The 16,428-nt window shown below is 31.5% G+C and overlaps 2 protein-coding genes across 3 annotated transcripts; one reads left to right on the forward strand and one right to left on the reverse strand.

Annotated features, from left to right (window-relative positions):
- Nucleotides 1–1,434: 1,434 nt before the first annotated feature.
- LOC11415721 (extra-large guanine nucleotide-binding protein 3) lies at nucleotides 1,435–7,275 on the reverse strand. Of its 2 annotated transcripts, XM_003612655.4 has the most exons (9): nucleotides 6,988–7,275; nucleotides 5,267–6,271; nucleotides 4,711–4,848; nucleotides 4,452–4,556; nucleotides 3,992–4,171; nucleotides 3,611–3,788; nucleotides 3,028–3,275; nucleotides 2,334–2,506; nucleotides 1,667–2,255 (listed from the first exon to the last, which is right to left on the reverse strand). In XM_003612655.4, exons 2-9 carry the CDS (start codon nucleotides 6,173–6,175, stop codon nucleotides 1,667–1,669), a joined length of 2,520 nt encoding a protein of 839 aa, XP_003612703.1. In that variant the 5' UTR covers nucleotides 6,176–6,271; nucleotides 6,988–7,275. The 2 variants fall into 2 exon arrangements, with proteins under 2 accessions (XP_024639761.1, XP_003612703.1); XM_024783993.2 differs by lacking the exon at nucleotides 6,988–7,275 and having other exon boundaries at nucleotides 1,435–2,255; nucleotides 5,267–6,175.
- Nucleotides 7,276–13,978: 6,703 nt separating this feature from the next.
- On the forward strand, nucleotides 13,979–16,202 carry LOC11412176 (pentatricopeptide repeat-containing protein At1g31920). The gene has a single exon (XM_024783995.2). It carries the CDS (start codon nucleotides 14,312–14,314, stop codon nucleotides 16,127–16,129), a length of 1,818 nt encoding a protein of 605 aa, XP_024639763.1. The 5' UTR covers nucleotides 13,979–14,311; the 3' UTR covers nucleotides 16,130–16,202.
- The last annotated feature ends 226 nt before the right edge of the window (nucleotides 16,203–16,428 follow it).

Below are 16,428 nucleotides of genomic sequence, written 5' to 3' on the forward strand. Positions count from 1 at the left end.
ACCTTGATGATGTGACGTTTGTATTTAATCAAAATATTTAGAAATTTTACTGTGTTTAAAAAAAAACGAAAAATTCAATATTTAGTAAATTTGTCCATTTATAGTTGCCTTCAAAAGAATTTAATTCATATATATCTCAATGTAAAATATTTTTTACACGAACATCAATTATATAATCTCCGATGTAAAAGATTTTTTACACAAACATCAATTATATATAATCGTCTGTAACCAAAAAAAAAAATTATATATAATCGTCAAAGTCATTGAAAATGTCCGGTTTTAATTATAACTGTGTAAATAATAGAATTATCTCAAGTAAACAAAACTTATATGAAACTAAAAAAAAAATAAAAAAATCTCAACATTTTTGTTTTGTCAATTAAAGTTGATTTTGATGGTAAGAAATTGCCTCGTATGAGTGTGAATCAAATTTTCATTGTCGATAGTGAGGCAAAGATCGAACTCCGAATCCTTGATTCAAAGGCGCACTCATTTAATGCTAGACAACATCATACACATCTGACAATATGTACAAAGATATATATAGCAATTAAAATGATTTTTTAAATTTGGGGACTAACTCATCCTTGCAAAATCAGATTGTGATGTGAGGATTTGTCCCGACTTATAAACACATTTTCAGATCATATTTTGTCTGATGTGAGACTCTTTAACATACCGTCTCACGACCAACACTATTGGACTTGGTTCAAGGATATAAATGGGGGGTGACCCAATGGATCTTGGAGATGTTCTAATACCATGTTGAAGTTTTTGTCTAACTCATCCTTACAAAACCGGCTTATACGGTAAGGATTCTTTAACACATATATGATTGAAAAAAGACATAATCTATCGGCTAAAAACTCAACCCTTGAAGTATAAACCAGCTTGTACGATGAGTACTAAATATGCTCTTTATGAGTTTATTTTTTTTACGAAGTAATCTAACGGCTAAAAATTCAACTCTCAAAGTAATGTCCAGATTATTTCAAAGGGACTATTAGCTTGTGTACTAGTACTTTCTTTCTTTTTTTTTTTTTTTTGAGTGTGACCACCATGTCGTATGTTGTGATTTTCATGGCAAAGAATCTTAGCGAAACAAAATATCTCCTTTACTCATCATTCAGCCCCAAAATGCGGTCAAACAATAATAATTGCTTACTTTTTTCATAAACTTCTCATACTTTTGTGGAATTGCTTCTTCAAAAAATAAAATTTTTATGTAATTGTTATTCATTATGTTCCGCATTGTATTTTGCAAGACATTGCTAATGAAAGCTTGGTTAAAAAAAATCATAAAACGATTCATTATGTTCTACCTAAATCTTACAAGAGGAAAAATTTTATAGTACATGTTATGTTTTTAACTGTCCTTTCCCAATTATTACCATAGTAAAAGTAAATGTTTCCAACAAGTCTAAAAAAACGTCAGAACTAATGAACAGTGCCTCCACATGCAAAGAGAATGCAAACATGCAAATACACGACAAAGGTTTCAGCCTAAAAAGAACTCTACCAAAACAAAACCATCACCAACAACTTTTCACTTTTTAGTACATAAAAACATCATAGAAAATAGCACCTAGCCAGCATGTTACATTTTTTCCAACAACCTCTTAATAGCAAAATAGGTGAAAAAAATTCTTAAAAGACAATATATTTACTCTTGTCTAATATAAAAAGATGAACTCATATCTGTAATTGAATCCTCAGGTGGACCATAGTAATTTTCATCTTTCTCTTCATCCCATTTAAGAACCTCTTTTATGTACTTGAATGCTTCATCAACAGTTATTCTTTCCCTTGCCCTAACTTGTGCAACAAAAAGTTTCTTTCCTGTGATGGATGCATAAAGGTCTTTGAATTTCATCGCGACGTAGAAGTAAGCTTGATGTGCTAATGACTGGCTGTTGTCGTGTGCGCGCACGGGAGAAAAATCTTTGAACCATTCACAAGTGTTGAGGGATACCCTTCTCATCTTTTCCTCGAAGACGTCGTATTTGTTAAGAACTAGTATTAAAGGAGTGTCTTTGAAACAAGGGTGTCTCACCATTGTTTCAAAAAGCTCCTTGCTTTGTATCATCTTGTTTTGGAGAAGTGTTCCGCTGCCATTGCTGTCTGGTGCAAGAGATAACTGATCGTAGTCGCTTAGGGAAACACAGAAGACCACTGCTCTAACATCTTCAAACATTTCAACCCACTTGCAACCTTCGCTCATGCCCTTGGCATTCACCCTTATGAGTTGGTACCTGAGATATCAAAGAAATGTTGTTAATATGTACTTAATATGAACCACTTTTTTCGTCCTCGATATTCAATATGCTTACTTGGTCATTGGTTGCAACTGAGCATCAAGGTTATCTGTATAAGCATCAAACTTTGGGCTACGATCATCGAGCGAGAATTCCATGAAAGCCAAACCATTTCCCTGAGTAACCCCTTCTGCATATAGTATGTCCCTTTCAGAAGGTTCATAATCATTGCTAGATATCTCAACAGCCTGGAAGTAAAAAAACGAGCACATTATCTAGGTACACAAGTCAATACCTTAATCTCTCCAACGCAGAAAATGAAAACATTGCTACTAAAATAATAACCGTTTCTATTATGAATTTATGATGCATAGACAATAAACTTAGGTCATGTTTGGATAAACAATTTAATTAAGTGCTTACAATAGTCCATAGAAGTGCTTATCATATAAGTGCTAATGTATAAGCTATTTTTATAACAAAATATAAAATAGTGAAACTGTTTTCATATAAGCTATTTTCATAAGCTATGCTGGAGAGCTTACGGAAATAAGTTGAAAACAGCTTACAACGTGTCATAAGCTTTCTTAAACAGTCTCACAAGTGCTCATGACAGTAGATAAGCTCAAATAAACCAATCTAAACAGACCCTAATTATAGCATCTGTAAATTTTAATGTTAAGAATGAATAATGGCTAAAGAATAAGATTTAAAAACACCGTAATTTTAAGAAGATTCTGGTTTCAAGGATGATTAGATAAGCAATTACCCGGCTTAAGAAGTACTCCGCAACATCTGGAAGGAAGTGAAGCTCGTCTTTTCTTTTGAAGGTCTCTTGTATCGCTGGATCTTTCCACACTTCTTCAACTAGTGGTGCATATTCACGTGTCGCTGCAGGGAAGAATGCATCTAAATCCCCAGTGGCTATAATGTCCAGGAGCCAATCAGAAAAATGCTTTAGCCTTGGGTTGAGAGAATAGATGCACTCACTAGTATTACTAGCTTCACCATTGCTACCTGAATAAAGATTGAAATAGGGTAAAACACCAAAAGGTTTCCGATATCATTACAGGATGATGACTATAAACGTTAGCCGCAGAATTAACATTAACACCGACCGAATCTATATTCATAAACGGAATCATTTGTAGTAGATTAGTCATTTCTTAAATAAAATAGAAATCATGTACGCATGCATGTTTCGAATGCATGTTTAGGGTTAGGAAGCTTGAAAGATATCAAGAGATTCACTAAGAAGTGTTTAGTTTGTAGTTGGTAGTTGATGATAATCGAAGCATCGAATGACGTTACATTATCTAGAAGTAAAAAATCAACATGACATAAAATATTACCAGCTTCCATAATGTGAGCAGGCGAACCTTGTCCATTCATTCTAGAAACAACCTCCTCTTCAAAACGCTCTCTTCCATCAAGTAAAATGCTAAGATATTTGTACATGTTACTTTGTATCATCAGTTTAACGTCCTCCAGCTCTTGATCAGTAAATTTGTTCCCGTACAAAAATTTGGCCTGCTCAGCAATTATAAGATCACCACAGAACAGAATCATGTTATAAGAAAATCAATATTAAACACTAGTCATGTTTATACAAAAATTGTTTAGTTATATATGTGTTTATGTGTGTTTTAATATTTATATTGAAGTACTTGTACACTCGTATAGTATTCATATTCATGCAACATAGTTTTACACATTTGAAACAAAAGCCATACCTGCTTAAACATAGTGCTAGTTCCAGACCCTTGAATTCCAAGAAGAAGAAGCTTCTGAGTTTTTTTCTGTTCAAGATATTTAGGAACTGTGGTATAATTACTAGCCTCGTCTCTTGATCCATGAGGCTGTCCATGAGGATAGGGTAGAGAGAAGAGGGCAGAAACAAATCTTGTCGATGCCTGTCATGAAAAAAATAAGTAAACATCTCTTTCATTATTATTCTATACTCTTTAATATGACTTAAATAGGTTACCACCAATGAAGCACGGATACGGACACGGACACGACACTGACATGCCGACACCGCTAATAATTTGAGAAAGTCGCATAATTTAGTGTAATTATATGTGTCGGTGTCGTTCGGTGTCGGACACGACACGTGTCCAAAACCAAGGCACGGCTAATCGGAGGAGTGTCCGTGCTTCATAGGTTACCACCTACAAGTATTTAAGTGAATACCTTCTCCCAAATGTTTCCTCTTATATTCTTTTGACCTTCCTCCTCGTAACGACCATCATCATAAACCCAAAAATGAGTATCACGTGGACACTGCACGTTTGCCAACTGAAAATTCAAAGAAAAAGGTTATTCCATTGAATTCATTGATGCCAAAATTCTATGATAATGATAAGGATCATCCGAATATTAAAATAGTGGCAAAAACACTCTATTGGTAAATATAAATTTTGTTCAAATTTAAGCAAAGACTAAAGCTTACCCTGAGTACCCTCAATTCGAGTTTTGTAATCTCTCTACCATTGATGTAAACTTCAGTGTTCCCATTACTAGCATCAGTGCTAAGTTTGCCAGAGAAATTCAAGTTTGAACTAATGATTCTGTCAGGTTTTTCCCCTTCCTATCAAATGAATAACGACAGAAGTTAAAGCCTGCTCACTGATTACAAATAAAAATAAAGCATTTTGAACAACTTTGTCTATCGCAGATTGCAGAAAAAGCAGTTTGTTTAAATTTGCTATGCTACAGTTCTACTATAGTCTCTGTTTGATAAGACTTTGTACCAAATAGTGTAGTGCAGAAAAGTAATAATTTCTTCAAATTCTGTTACGCTATAGGAGTTATTTGACAACACTGAATTTGATAAGTCAGCCTTATGATTTGAAGAAAAAAACTATGGATGAGATGCAAGGACAAATGTAAACATAACATAAGTCAAACTTATGATTTTGGAGATAAAATTGGAATAGTCAACTCTATGCCAACTGAAAATATAATTAAAGCAGAAATTTCTCAGTAAATAAAGCATAAATCATCACCTTTCCCCATAGACCAGATTCTTTGTCGTACCAATATCTACCAGGCTTCAGCTTGCGTGGAGGTAAGGGACATCCAAGTAATTCTTCCATCTCATCAGGCTTGAGGAGAAATCCGTTGACACTCAACTGCTCTGGCTGAAGCTGATTAGCCGAACATTCTTTCTCCGCTTTCATAATTTGCTTAACTTCTAGAGGACTCAACAGTCGGGATAACACCCTAGAATATTTCCCTAATTTCAGACGCTTTGATTCGTCAATAGGCTGGCCGATGCATGTTACACATTTGCGCCCTTCAGGCATTGATCCCATTGCCCTGAGCACACAGCTGCTGCAATACTTCGCATTACAAACGATGCAAGACTCTTTAGTTTCCCACTTCCCTTTACCACACCTATAACAAACTCTTATTTTCTTTTTCTTCTTTTCTTTCACAACTCCAACGTACTCCGGATACGCCGGCTTCACAACCTCCACCACCTCTTTCCTCTGAGTCCTTTCAACGGTATTAAAAGTAACAACAGGCATCCTCTTCGCCTCATTAATCACCGGCTTAGAAGCAACATTTGAAGGATTATGAACCGAAGCCGGTGAAGCTGAAGGCGAACCGGAAGAAAGATCCGGGTTTAGTAACACAGAAACCACGGATTCTGAACTTCCCGAGACCCTTGGACTATGATTAGGAGATCCCGTCACACCGGAAATACGTGACATCGGCAAAGGGATTCGTTCAATTCCTCTGAATTTCACATCTAGAGGCTCAACTTTCGGTACTTCATAAGAAACCGGCGGACCTAAATATTCCGAAGCTGTTGAGTAGTCAAGATTAGAAGCGTCATCAGGAACAGAAGCACCCGGCGGAAGCATCTTCTTCACCACTTCCTTCCAATTATCTCCCCTATTATGATCCATATCTTTGTAATCACCAACACCACTTAAAAACCTCAATGTTTCAAATTGTTAATTTTTTTCAGCATCATCAATAGCTACTACTACACCTTGTTCCCTCTAAAATATCCAAAAAAATTGTAACTAAATAAATTTCAACATATGAAAGAATAGAGATATATACACTAAAAACAAATCAATGTTAAAAATATTTAAGGAAAAAGAGGTGAATTGTGTTACTATATAAAGTGGTTTTAGGTTTTGGCTATTACACCTATGAAGAACAAGTCACAGTCATGATTCATGAAGCAGCCGCAATCAAACATTGAAATTTGAAAGCCTTCATAGTTGAATAGCTTCATATATATTGAAAAATTAAATAAATATAAAGAAAAATAAGCAAGACCAAAATCATATAAAAATTAACTAAATAAGCAAAGTTCAAATCAAGGTATCTAATCTAAACATAACTTGAGACAAAAAAAAACAACATAAGACTGATAAAGATGTGAAATAGCTACAGTCAAAAACAGACAAAAACAAAGGAAAACAAACAAACTAATCAATGTTTTCAACCTTTTGAATTATAGTATTAACAAAACAAGAATAGTCATTGCAAGTAATAGTTCTTTTAATTGTTGAAAAACTCAAGAGTCCAACTACTTTGTTTAATTAATACCATCCTAAGAAAATTAATTTAGAAACATACCAAAATGTTGGAATTTTCAGCTAAGAATAAGAGACCAAAGAAAAAGATAACATTTTTGAAAGAAAAAAAAAAAAAAAAAAAAAAAGACTTTCAACTTTGTAGTGAGAGAAAGTGTTTGAGAGTGTACCTTATAGAATGAAAGTGAATCTGATCTTTAAATCTAAGGTGGTATTGCTTTTGAAGTTGAATAGGTGAAAAAGAAAGCTCTTTCAAAACCCACTACACATTTGATAAAGGAAATGAGAAAGAGAAAAATGGTGGCTAGCTCAGAAATTTAGTAGCAGAAGTTGATGAAGAAGTGAAGATGAAGTAGAAGTAGTGTAGTAGTAGTAGTGACATGGGTCCTACTTAGGCCCCCATTGTTAAGATGTTAATCATCTTAGTGTTTGAGTTATTGCCTATCTATGTTGTGCTTCTGCTCTAATATGTTAATAATAATCTTGTGTTGCTTCTCTGCTACTCCGTCCGATTCTATATATAAAAGAAAATTTGTTCAACAAAAATTGATGTATTTGATTAAAATTTAGATAAAATATACATAAATATTTGTCGATTCAACTTTATTTTATGTATAAAGCAAGAGAGAGTATGCGATATTGTTAAGTAAGTACAACTTCAAACTATAAAGATATTTATTATGTTCCGACACAAGTACAAAGATACTTGATATGTTGAAGCTCGTCATATTACAAGTACAAATACATTTGATATGCTGAAGCGCATCCTAATTTTTCACTTCTATGTACTTGATGTGTTAGTGGATTTTTCTTATATGTTATTTTAAGAAAATATACGATATGATATCTATGTTGCTATGATCAATGTGTACTGTTTTTTTCTATGTGTGTATGTATGATGTGATTCCTTGTAAATGTTAATTATTGTTACTCCAAATAGTTAATTATGTTAAAGCAAAAATTGGTCGTGAAGAGGAAGACAACGGAACTCGTGGGGGCTACTGTCACAATCACACTTACAAAGTTACACACCTACACATTACCCCCACGCGCCATTTTCCTCACCCTACACATGACCCACATCACTTATATATTTATTTATTGATAAAATAAAGAGAAATAAATATTTGTTTCTTTTTGTTCTCTCTAAATCGGAATTGGATTATGTACCGTGTGTCGCGTTGTTCTAGTTTTCAATCGTCCGATTTAGATTGATGATTAAGATCGATCATTGTACGAAAATAATTGGGTGATTTGAACTGAATTCTAATTGATTACTAACATTAACTAGTGTTTGAATTTGGATTATAGATGATTGCGATATGACTAAATCATGCAAATGTTGTTCAGAACTCATTTTATTTTAAATATTCAAGAGTATGAAGCTGATGCATTGTACTACCTTATAAACAAATGTATTGATCAAAACAAAACAAAAAATAATGCCCTAAACAATTGAGGGGAAGAGAGTAAAAGGAAAAAACGGAAGACAAAAAAGAGAGGTAGACGAGTAGAAGACCGTATCAAACCTGTGAGTGAAAGTCGAGAATCATGAGATCCAAGGCGTGGATGGATGACGGTTTTCGAGCTATGTTAACTCAAGTTTTGGAGAGAATGGAAATCGAAGATACTTGGTAATTGAAAAAGTTTTTTTTTTGTAAGGAGAGTTATTAGAAAAGGTTTTAGTAAGAGATAAAACAAAGGCTAAATTTTTACATATGTAATAACCATCTCACATTAACACAAGACCATTTAATGTATTACTATGTGGCGGTTGGTTGCCATCTATGTTCGATGTCTCGTATGCATTTAACGTCCACCTCATACTATCTAACAATTTTTTTAGGGTTAAATATGTTTTTTGTCCCTATAAATACGTCAACTTTTCATTTTAGTTCCTCTAAAATTTTCCTTCAACTTTTAGTCCCTATAAAATTTTCAATCTTCACTTTTGGTCTTTCTTTTAAAATAAACTCATATGTAGAATTCAAATTTTTTAATATAATTTTCCAGAAAAATTTAAAATATTATAAGAATTACTCTAAAGAAAATTAGAATTTTTTAACAAAACATGAATTTTTATATTTTTTATGGTTAAAAATTCATATTTAATTTGTGTTTTGTTAAAAAATTCTAATTTTTTTAGGAAATTCTTTTAGAATATTTTACACATTTCTGCACAATTTCATTAAAAAAAAATACAAAAATTAAATTTAAAATAGGGATCAGAAGTAATGATTGAAAATTTTATAGGGACTAAAAGTTGAAGGAAAATTTTAGAAGAATTAAAACGAAAAATTGACATATTTATAGGGGTCAAAAACATATTTAACTTTTTTTTAACAAGCAAAATATATTAAAGGATTTAGGCTAGTAGTGCAAAAGTGAGATAAAAAAACAAAAATTTGCCTAAAGACTAAAATGCTTGACGTCTTCTAGTTGGCGGATATTTTTGTCTATTCACAAATTATACTCAAAAAAATAATTTGATGTACTTCCTCTCCTCTGGTCCTTATTATAAGTCCGGTCCTTATTATAAGAAATAAAACCAAAAAATATCAAAATTAATGCAATTATTAATTGATTTAACTTTTTGAATATTTTTACAAATACATCCTCATAAAATATTATGAAATATTAAATACACTCACTAAGATTAAAAAGAGAAACATTAAATGAGGGATAGAAGTCTTTTAAGAAATAACTACACCTAAAAAATTGCGACATTTGTTTATAAATAGGACCAATTTATTTTTTGAAAATTTTCTTATAATAAGGACAAGAGGGAGTAATCTTAAAAGGAAAATAAAAAAATTGATGTATGGACTAAAATGTCTATCGTCATCTAATTGGATGATGATTTTGCTTATTCATAAATTTCACGACTAAATTATTTTGTCAACCAATTTAGTTCAATCATTTTCATTAAGGGATGATGATGATGTTATTTAATGTGATAAAAATCACATTATTAGATACTTACAACTCTTGTAAAAAAAAAAACAAAAATTAGCAAACAAGGGAAATCAATTAAGATTTATTTCAGGTTGATGCTTCACTAAATGTCTCACAATCATAAAGTCATTAATCTTATTTAGGTGAATTGTCTCTCGAAGCATTTCACCCACAAAGAAAAAGGAACAGTAAAAACTCTAATCTAAAGACTCCTTAGTTAGAAAAAACCATTGAATATTCAAAATTATGTTAGATGCATCATTCATGTAGTGTAAATAATTTTTTTCAGTATAATTTCTTTTTGAGAGGTTATACAGTAACATTTTTACTGATCTATCATGCATGCATGTAGTGTAAACCATTGAATAACTTTTTTAAGAAAATAGCAGTACGAAAGAAAAAGTAAAATTACCTTTGTTTTATAAAAAGTAGTAAAAAAAAGTAATAAAAAGGAAAGTTAGATTCTTGAAGCAGAGATCATCAGTGAGACACACGCTTTAGAATGGAGTGTGAGATATACTTTTCCACCTCATTTATTACTTTCATTTGAGTTTCAAACTTCAAAACTTCTAACTCGTTGACAATTTAAAAGCTAAAGTCACCACGTAATAATCTAGTCTGTCAAAAATTTCATCTAAAAAAATAAGGTCAAATGCATCTAAAGGTTTCTTAAGTTTTTCATTTTTTTAAAGTGGTCCTTTAAGTTTCAAAAGTTCTTTTAGTTTTTGAATCGTTTCAAACAAGTCATATTGCAGATAGCATAGTTGGTAATTGCTTCCTTGAACTCATCTTTGATACCAAATCTGCCTCCTAACACCCACTTAAAATTAGTCATCTTTTTAGGCATCACAAATGGTGGATAATGCTCTTTGTTGCTAACATTTGAATCACCACCATCATCCTTTAAAAGGATTTGTTTGAAACGATTCAAAAATTAAAAGGACTTGTTTGAGACTTTTGAAACTTAAAGGACTTGTTTGGGACTTTTGAAACTTAAAGGATCACGTTGGGAAAAACGAAAAACTTAAAGAACCTTTAGATACATTTGAAAAATTAAAGTTAGGAGTATTATTACTAGCTTGTTTTCTGATCTTTTTAAAAAATAAAAGCAAAAATGATTATATTATCAAAAAGGACCTTTTTGAAAAATAATGTTTGAATAATCTCATCAATTAGCTTATGTTATGAGGGTTTTTCTAATTTGTATCGGTTAAAAAATTTAAAATGGTAAATCAATCTTAAAACTTTTTTTAAGGAAAGTCAATCTTAAAACTTGTGTATTTTATAATAATTATATAAACCTTTTAATAAATAATTGATGTTTTTCAATATTTTTTTTTACTACTTTTAGTTATTTTAACATGTGCAATATTGTACATGTTAGACAAATCCTATTATAAAATCTAAATAAAAAAACCATGTTAATATTATTGAAATTGTCTTTGACTCTTCCATTGCTAAAATTATCAAGTTATATCTATGCTTAAATAATTTTATTCTTTGTGTTTGCTTTGAATAATGAGATCCAAACTCATTATTAACAAATATTAATCTTTTGACATTTGTCTTCTTCAAAAAATATCTTTTGACATTTGTGGTAAAATACTCTTATAATAATAGTGGGATAATCTGACAAAACAATATATATTTTTTATTTTTTTGAGGGAAATATATTTTTAATTATGTTTTGTTTTGTAAAAAAAGGAATATTTTTAATGTGATAAAAATATTAGATATAATAGAACATTATAATATTGTTTGATCAATATAGTCGATCTTACTTGATAGAATAAAATAATTTTGTACATAAAATTATTCTTAAGATCAAATTGTAGTAATAAAACATTTTTTAGGTAAAATAATAAAACTTAATATATATCTACCGTAAATACTTTTTACGTATTTTTCAACTTTGAAAACTAGTTTGTACTGATTCTACTGAATAAAAATAACAGTTAGATTATGTAGTTTTTGTTTGGGTTCTATGAAACAATTATAAAAGAATCAAGGCAGCATCCAAAGAAAGATTCACGACCGTCTTTAAAGAAAGATTATGTAGTTTTTTAGAGCAATATAACTCTATTTTTAAAAAAATAAAATTGTTATGATTGTTAGTCGTGTATATTTTTTAATTATGTTTTTATGAATTGAGTCAAAATAACTTTTTTCCCAGGTAAATGCAAATGTGTTCCCACTTTAAGTGAAAGCAATGATTTACATGAACCATGGAAGGGTGCGCAATTATGTTCATTCATTTTTTCCATTACCTTGTAACAGAATATTTGTGTTCAATAATGAGCTAGAAAATGAGATCATTACTAATTTACTCAATCAATGATCATTACCTTAACCAATCAGATTACAAAAATTCTATATAACAAATGAAATGTGAGTTATGTATGTGTCGGACCACATCAAACTGGAATAAAAATATCAATGACCAAAAGAAAAAAGTGATATATTTGCAAGATATTGGAATAAAAGTTGGAGTTCTCAAATTCATGACCTTGTTCTCGCTGCAATTATCACTTACAAGAGAGTAATAACATGAGATGAGACAGAACCCTAACCTAGCAACGACAATGCAAGTCATATATCTTTGTTGGGCATAATAGTTGGGTGTCTCTATTATAAATTCTCCAAGGGATAAGATATGTTTGAGATGCAGACCCCAAGTGATAGTCCCTTTGAAATAACGTAGGATTCTTTTGACCGGAAGGCAATGAGAGTCCAGAGGTGAGAGGATGTGCCATGGAATAACATATCTTATGGATAAAGAAGCAAATGTTTTATTGGCTGTGAATGCCCGATACTTTAAAATGGATGACGTACTGTATCTAATACATATCATACATTAATATCTGTCCGATACGTATCAGAAGAGTATCCGAAGATTTTTATTTTTTTTAAATAATTATCTGATACTTCCCGATACGTATCAAGAGAATATCTGATAATTATCCTGCACCGCTACCTGCCCCAATAGTTCCCAATTAATGTTAATAAAATAACTTAACTCTTAGTACTGATGTGTTCTTTTTTGGATTAATCATCACTCTCTTAATCGTGAATATTATTTATACTTATGTTGATGTGCTACGAGCCTATGACGATTTTTTTTTTTTTTTTTTTTTGTGGTGGTTTGAACCCCAGACTTTTCATATATTATACATTGTCCATACCAACTGAGCTGAGCTCACGAGAACACTGATTTTTGCAAGATTGTATCTGTATCGTATCTCGTATCTAGGCTTCAGAGCTGATTGGTAATGGTGGCATATGTAATGCACCCATAATATGGACCTATAAAAAGTAGGGTCGAAGAAGGATTTTGTGTCAATTTTAGAGAGCTTGCAAATATAGTCTCTCAAATATTTTACCAAACCGAGAAGGAGAGACCCATTTGGTAGGTGTTGACCTCGGCATAAAAAAAAATATTCGCAACATTTATTCATATTTTTTTAATTTTTTTTTAAAAATATGAATAAATGTTACTAATATTTATTTAAGTTGCTCTTTTTGCAACATTTATTTTAGTTATCCATATTTGAGGGATGAAAATTAAATACTCTCCATACTACATGATTAATTTTAATATAGAGATTTTTTTTACGTTAATTTTAATATAGAAATAAATTTGCTTGATCAGAAGTATAAATATAAGTAATTTAAACACACGTAATTAGAAAAAATATGAAAGATAAAAGAATTAAATAATATATATTTTAAAATTAATTAAATGATCGATATTTTAATGCATGTATATTATACCTAAATGATTTTGATTTGAGGTTGTATCTATCTACATAAGTATTTTTCTCTAATAAAAACAAAGTACGCATAGATTTATTTATTTATTTTTTACAAATTTTGCATAGATTAAAACAAAACAACATTCACCAAAAGCAAACATTAAATATTATAGCAAAGACTAAGATTAGAAAAAAGTTTATAAAAAATAGCAACCCTCTATATTAAAACCCGAAAAAATATGTAAAATACCAAGTGGTTCGGTTCATTAATTTATTTAGTTTTTGACAAAAAGCTCATTTATTTAAAAAGTTCAAAAATATATTGTAGTATATCTAAAATTCAAACATACACATGTCAATATATAAGAGGTCTTTAACTTGCAAGAAGACTTTAGTGGGACCAAACATTATCCTATCCTCATATCCTTTGTCCCATAATGTAACATTGTGGTCTCAAATCTTCTTCGAAATTTCATGGATCACATTCAAATTCTCTCTAATATACAAACACTTCTCAAAATTCACGTTTTCTTTTCACAAATAATGAATGCTTTTCACACTTCTTCACAATAACCAGCTCATCAACTTTCAAATGAAATGATTCATATCTGGTGAAAAACTTTATCTTCTTTAGTTTCTATCATATCATATTTTGTGTTCATTCTTTCTTATTACATTAGAATGTTACATTTATACATCACTTTTATCTTATTATTCCAAGTGAATAAATAGGTTACAAAGTGTAGTTTTAGTTTTAGCAACATAACATGATACTATCACTGAAAGGATGACTGGGACAATTGTCCTTAGCCAAACTCATTTTTCATCACTACCAAATAATCAACCCTATAGCATTGAATTGTGCAATAGTTTCAATGAAAAAAGATGGTTATGTTTACTCAAAAGATGCAATAGTATGGAAGAATTTAAGCAAGTTCATGCCCATGTTTTGAAATGTGGTATTTTCTTTGATACATTTTGTATGAGCAATCTTGTTGCAACTTGTGCTCTAACAAAATGGGGTAGCATGGATTATGCTTGTTCAATCTTCACTCAGATCGATGAACCGAGTAGTTTTGACTATAACACAATGATTAGAGGAAATGTTAATGACATGAAACTAGAAGAAGCTTTGTTGCTTTATGTTGATATGATTGAAAGAGGTGTTGAGCCTGATAAATTCACTTATCCTTTTGTTTTAAAGGCTTGTTCTTTATTAGGCGTGGTCGATGAAGGAATTCAAGTTCATGGTCATGTTTTTAAGATGGGTCTTGAAGGTGATGTCATTGTGCAAAATAGTTTGATCAACATGTATGGTAAGTGTGGGGAGATAAAGAATGCTTGTGATGTGTTTAATGGAATGGATGAAAAGAGTGTTGCTTCATGGAGTGCTATTATTGGTGCTCATGCTTGTGTGGAAATGTGGAATGAATGTCTAATGCTTCTTGGGAAAATGAGTAGTGAAGGAAGGTGTAGGGTTGAAGAAAGCACACTTGTTAATGTGCTCTCTGCTTGCACTCATTTAGGGTCTCCTGATCTTGGAAAGTGTATACACGGGATCTTGTTGAGGAACATTAGTGAACTCAATGTTGTTGTGAAGACTTCGTTAATTGATATGTATGTCAAGAGTGGATGTCTTGAGAAAGGTTTACGCGTATTCAAAAATATGTCGGAGAAGAATAGATATTCTTACACTGTAATGATATCTGGTCTTGCGATTCATGGACGTGGTAAGGAAGCTCTTAAAGTTTTCTCAGAAATGATTGAAGAAGGTTTGGCACCAGATGATGTTGTCTATGTTGGCGTATTTAGTGCTTGCAGTCATGCTGGTCTTGTCGAGGAGGGTCTACAATGTTTCAAAAGCATGCAATTTGAGCATAAGATTGAACCAACGGTTCAGCATTATGGTTGCATGGTGGATCTGTTGGGAAGATTTGGGATGCTAAAGGAAGCCTATGAACTCATAAAGAGCATGTCAATCAAGCCTAATGATGTAATTTGGAGGAGCCTTTTAAGTGCTTGTAAAGTTCATCATAACTTAGAAATTGGCAAGATTGCAGCCGAGAATCTTTTCATGTTGAATCAAAACAACTCAGGCGATTATTTGGTGCTTGCTAATATGTACGCAAAGGCACAAAAGTGGGACGATGTAGCCAAGATCAGAACAAAATTAGCCGAAAGAAACTTGGTACAAACACCCGGGTTTAGTTTAATTGAAGCAAAGAGGAAAGTGTACAAGTTTGTTTCACAAGACAAGTCTATACCTCAATGGAACATAATCTATGAGATGATTCACCAAATGGAATGGCAGTTGAAATTTGAAGGGTACATACCAGATACATCACAAGTTTTGCTCGATGTAGACGATGAAGAAAAGAAAGAGAGATTGAAATTTCATAGTCAGAAGTTAGCAATTGCTTTTGGACTCATACATACATCTGAGGGTTCTCCTTTAAGAATAACAAGAAATCTTAGGATGTGTAGTGACTGTCATACTTACACTAAATATATTTCCATGATCTATGAAAGGGAAATTACTGTAAGAGATCGTCTTCGTTTCCACCATTTTAAAAATGGAAGTTGTTCATGTAAAGATTACTGGTGAATTTCATTATGTTTATGATTATTTTGTTCTTAAGGTTCCTTTAGAAATTAAGGGTGGTATTTTCCTGTCTCAATTCACATTTCTTGTACACATTTGTTATTTTTGTTATGTCCTTATATTTTCACTGAAGAAAATAAAAAACAACGGTCTTTCATTGCTAATCTAAAAAGAATTAATCTTCTGCACTTGATAAAAATCTTCATATAAAATATATCAGTCAAAAAATAATTCATGGAGAGTTTAATTGACAATGATCATCTTAAAATACATGGAGAACTGTTAGGGGATGCGTACGAACG

The sequence above is a fragment of the Medicago truncatula genome, chromosome 5, assembly GCF_003473485.1.
Source record: "Medicago truncatula cultivar Jemalong A17 chromosome 5, MtrunA17r5.0-ANR, whole genome shotgun sequence".
Lineage (NCBI taxonomy): Eukaryota > Viridiplantae > Streptophyta > Magnoliopsida > Fabales > Fabaceae > Medicago > Medicago truncatula.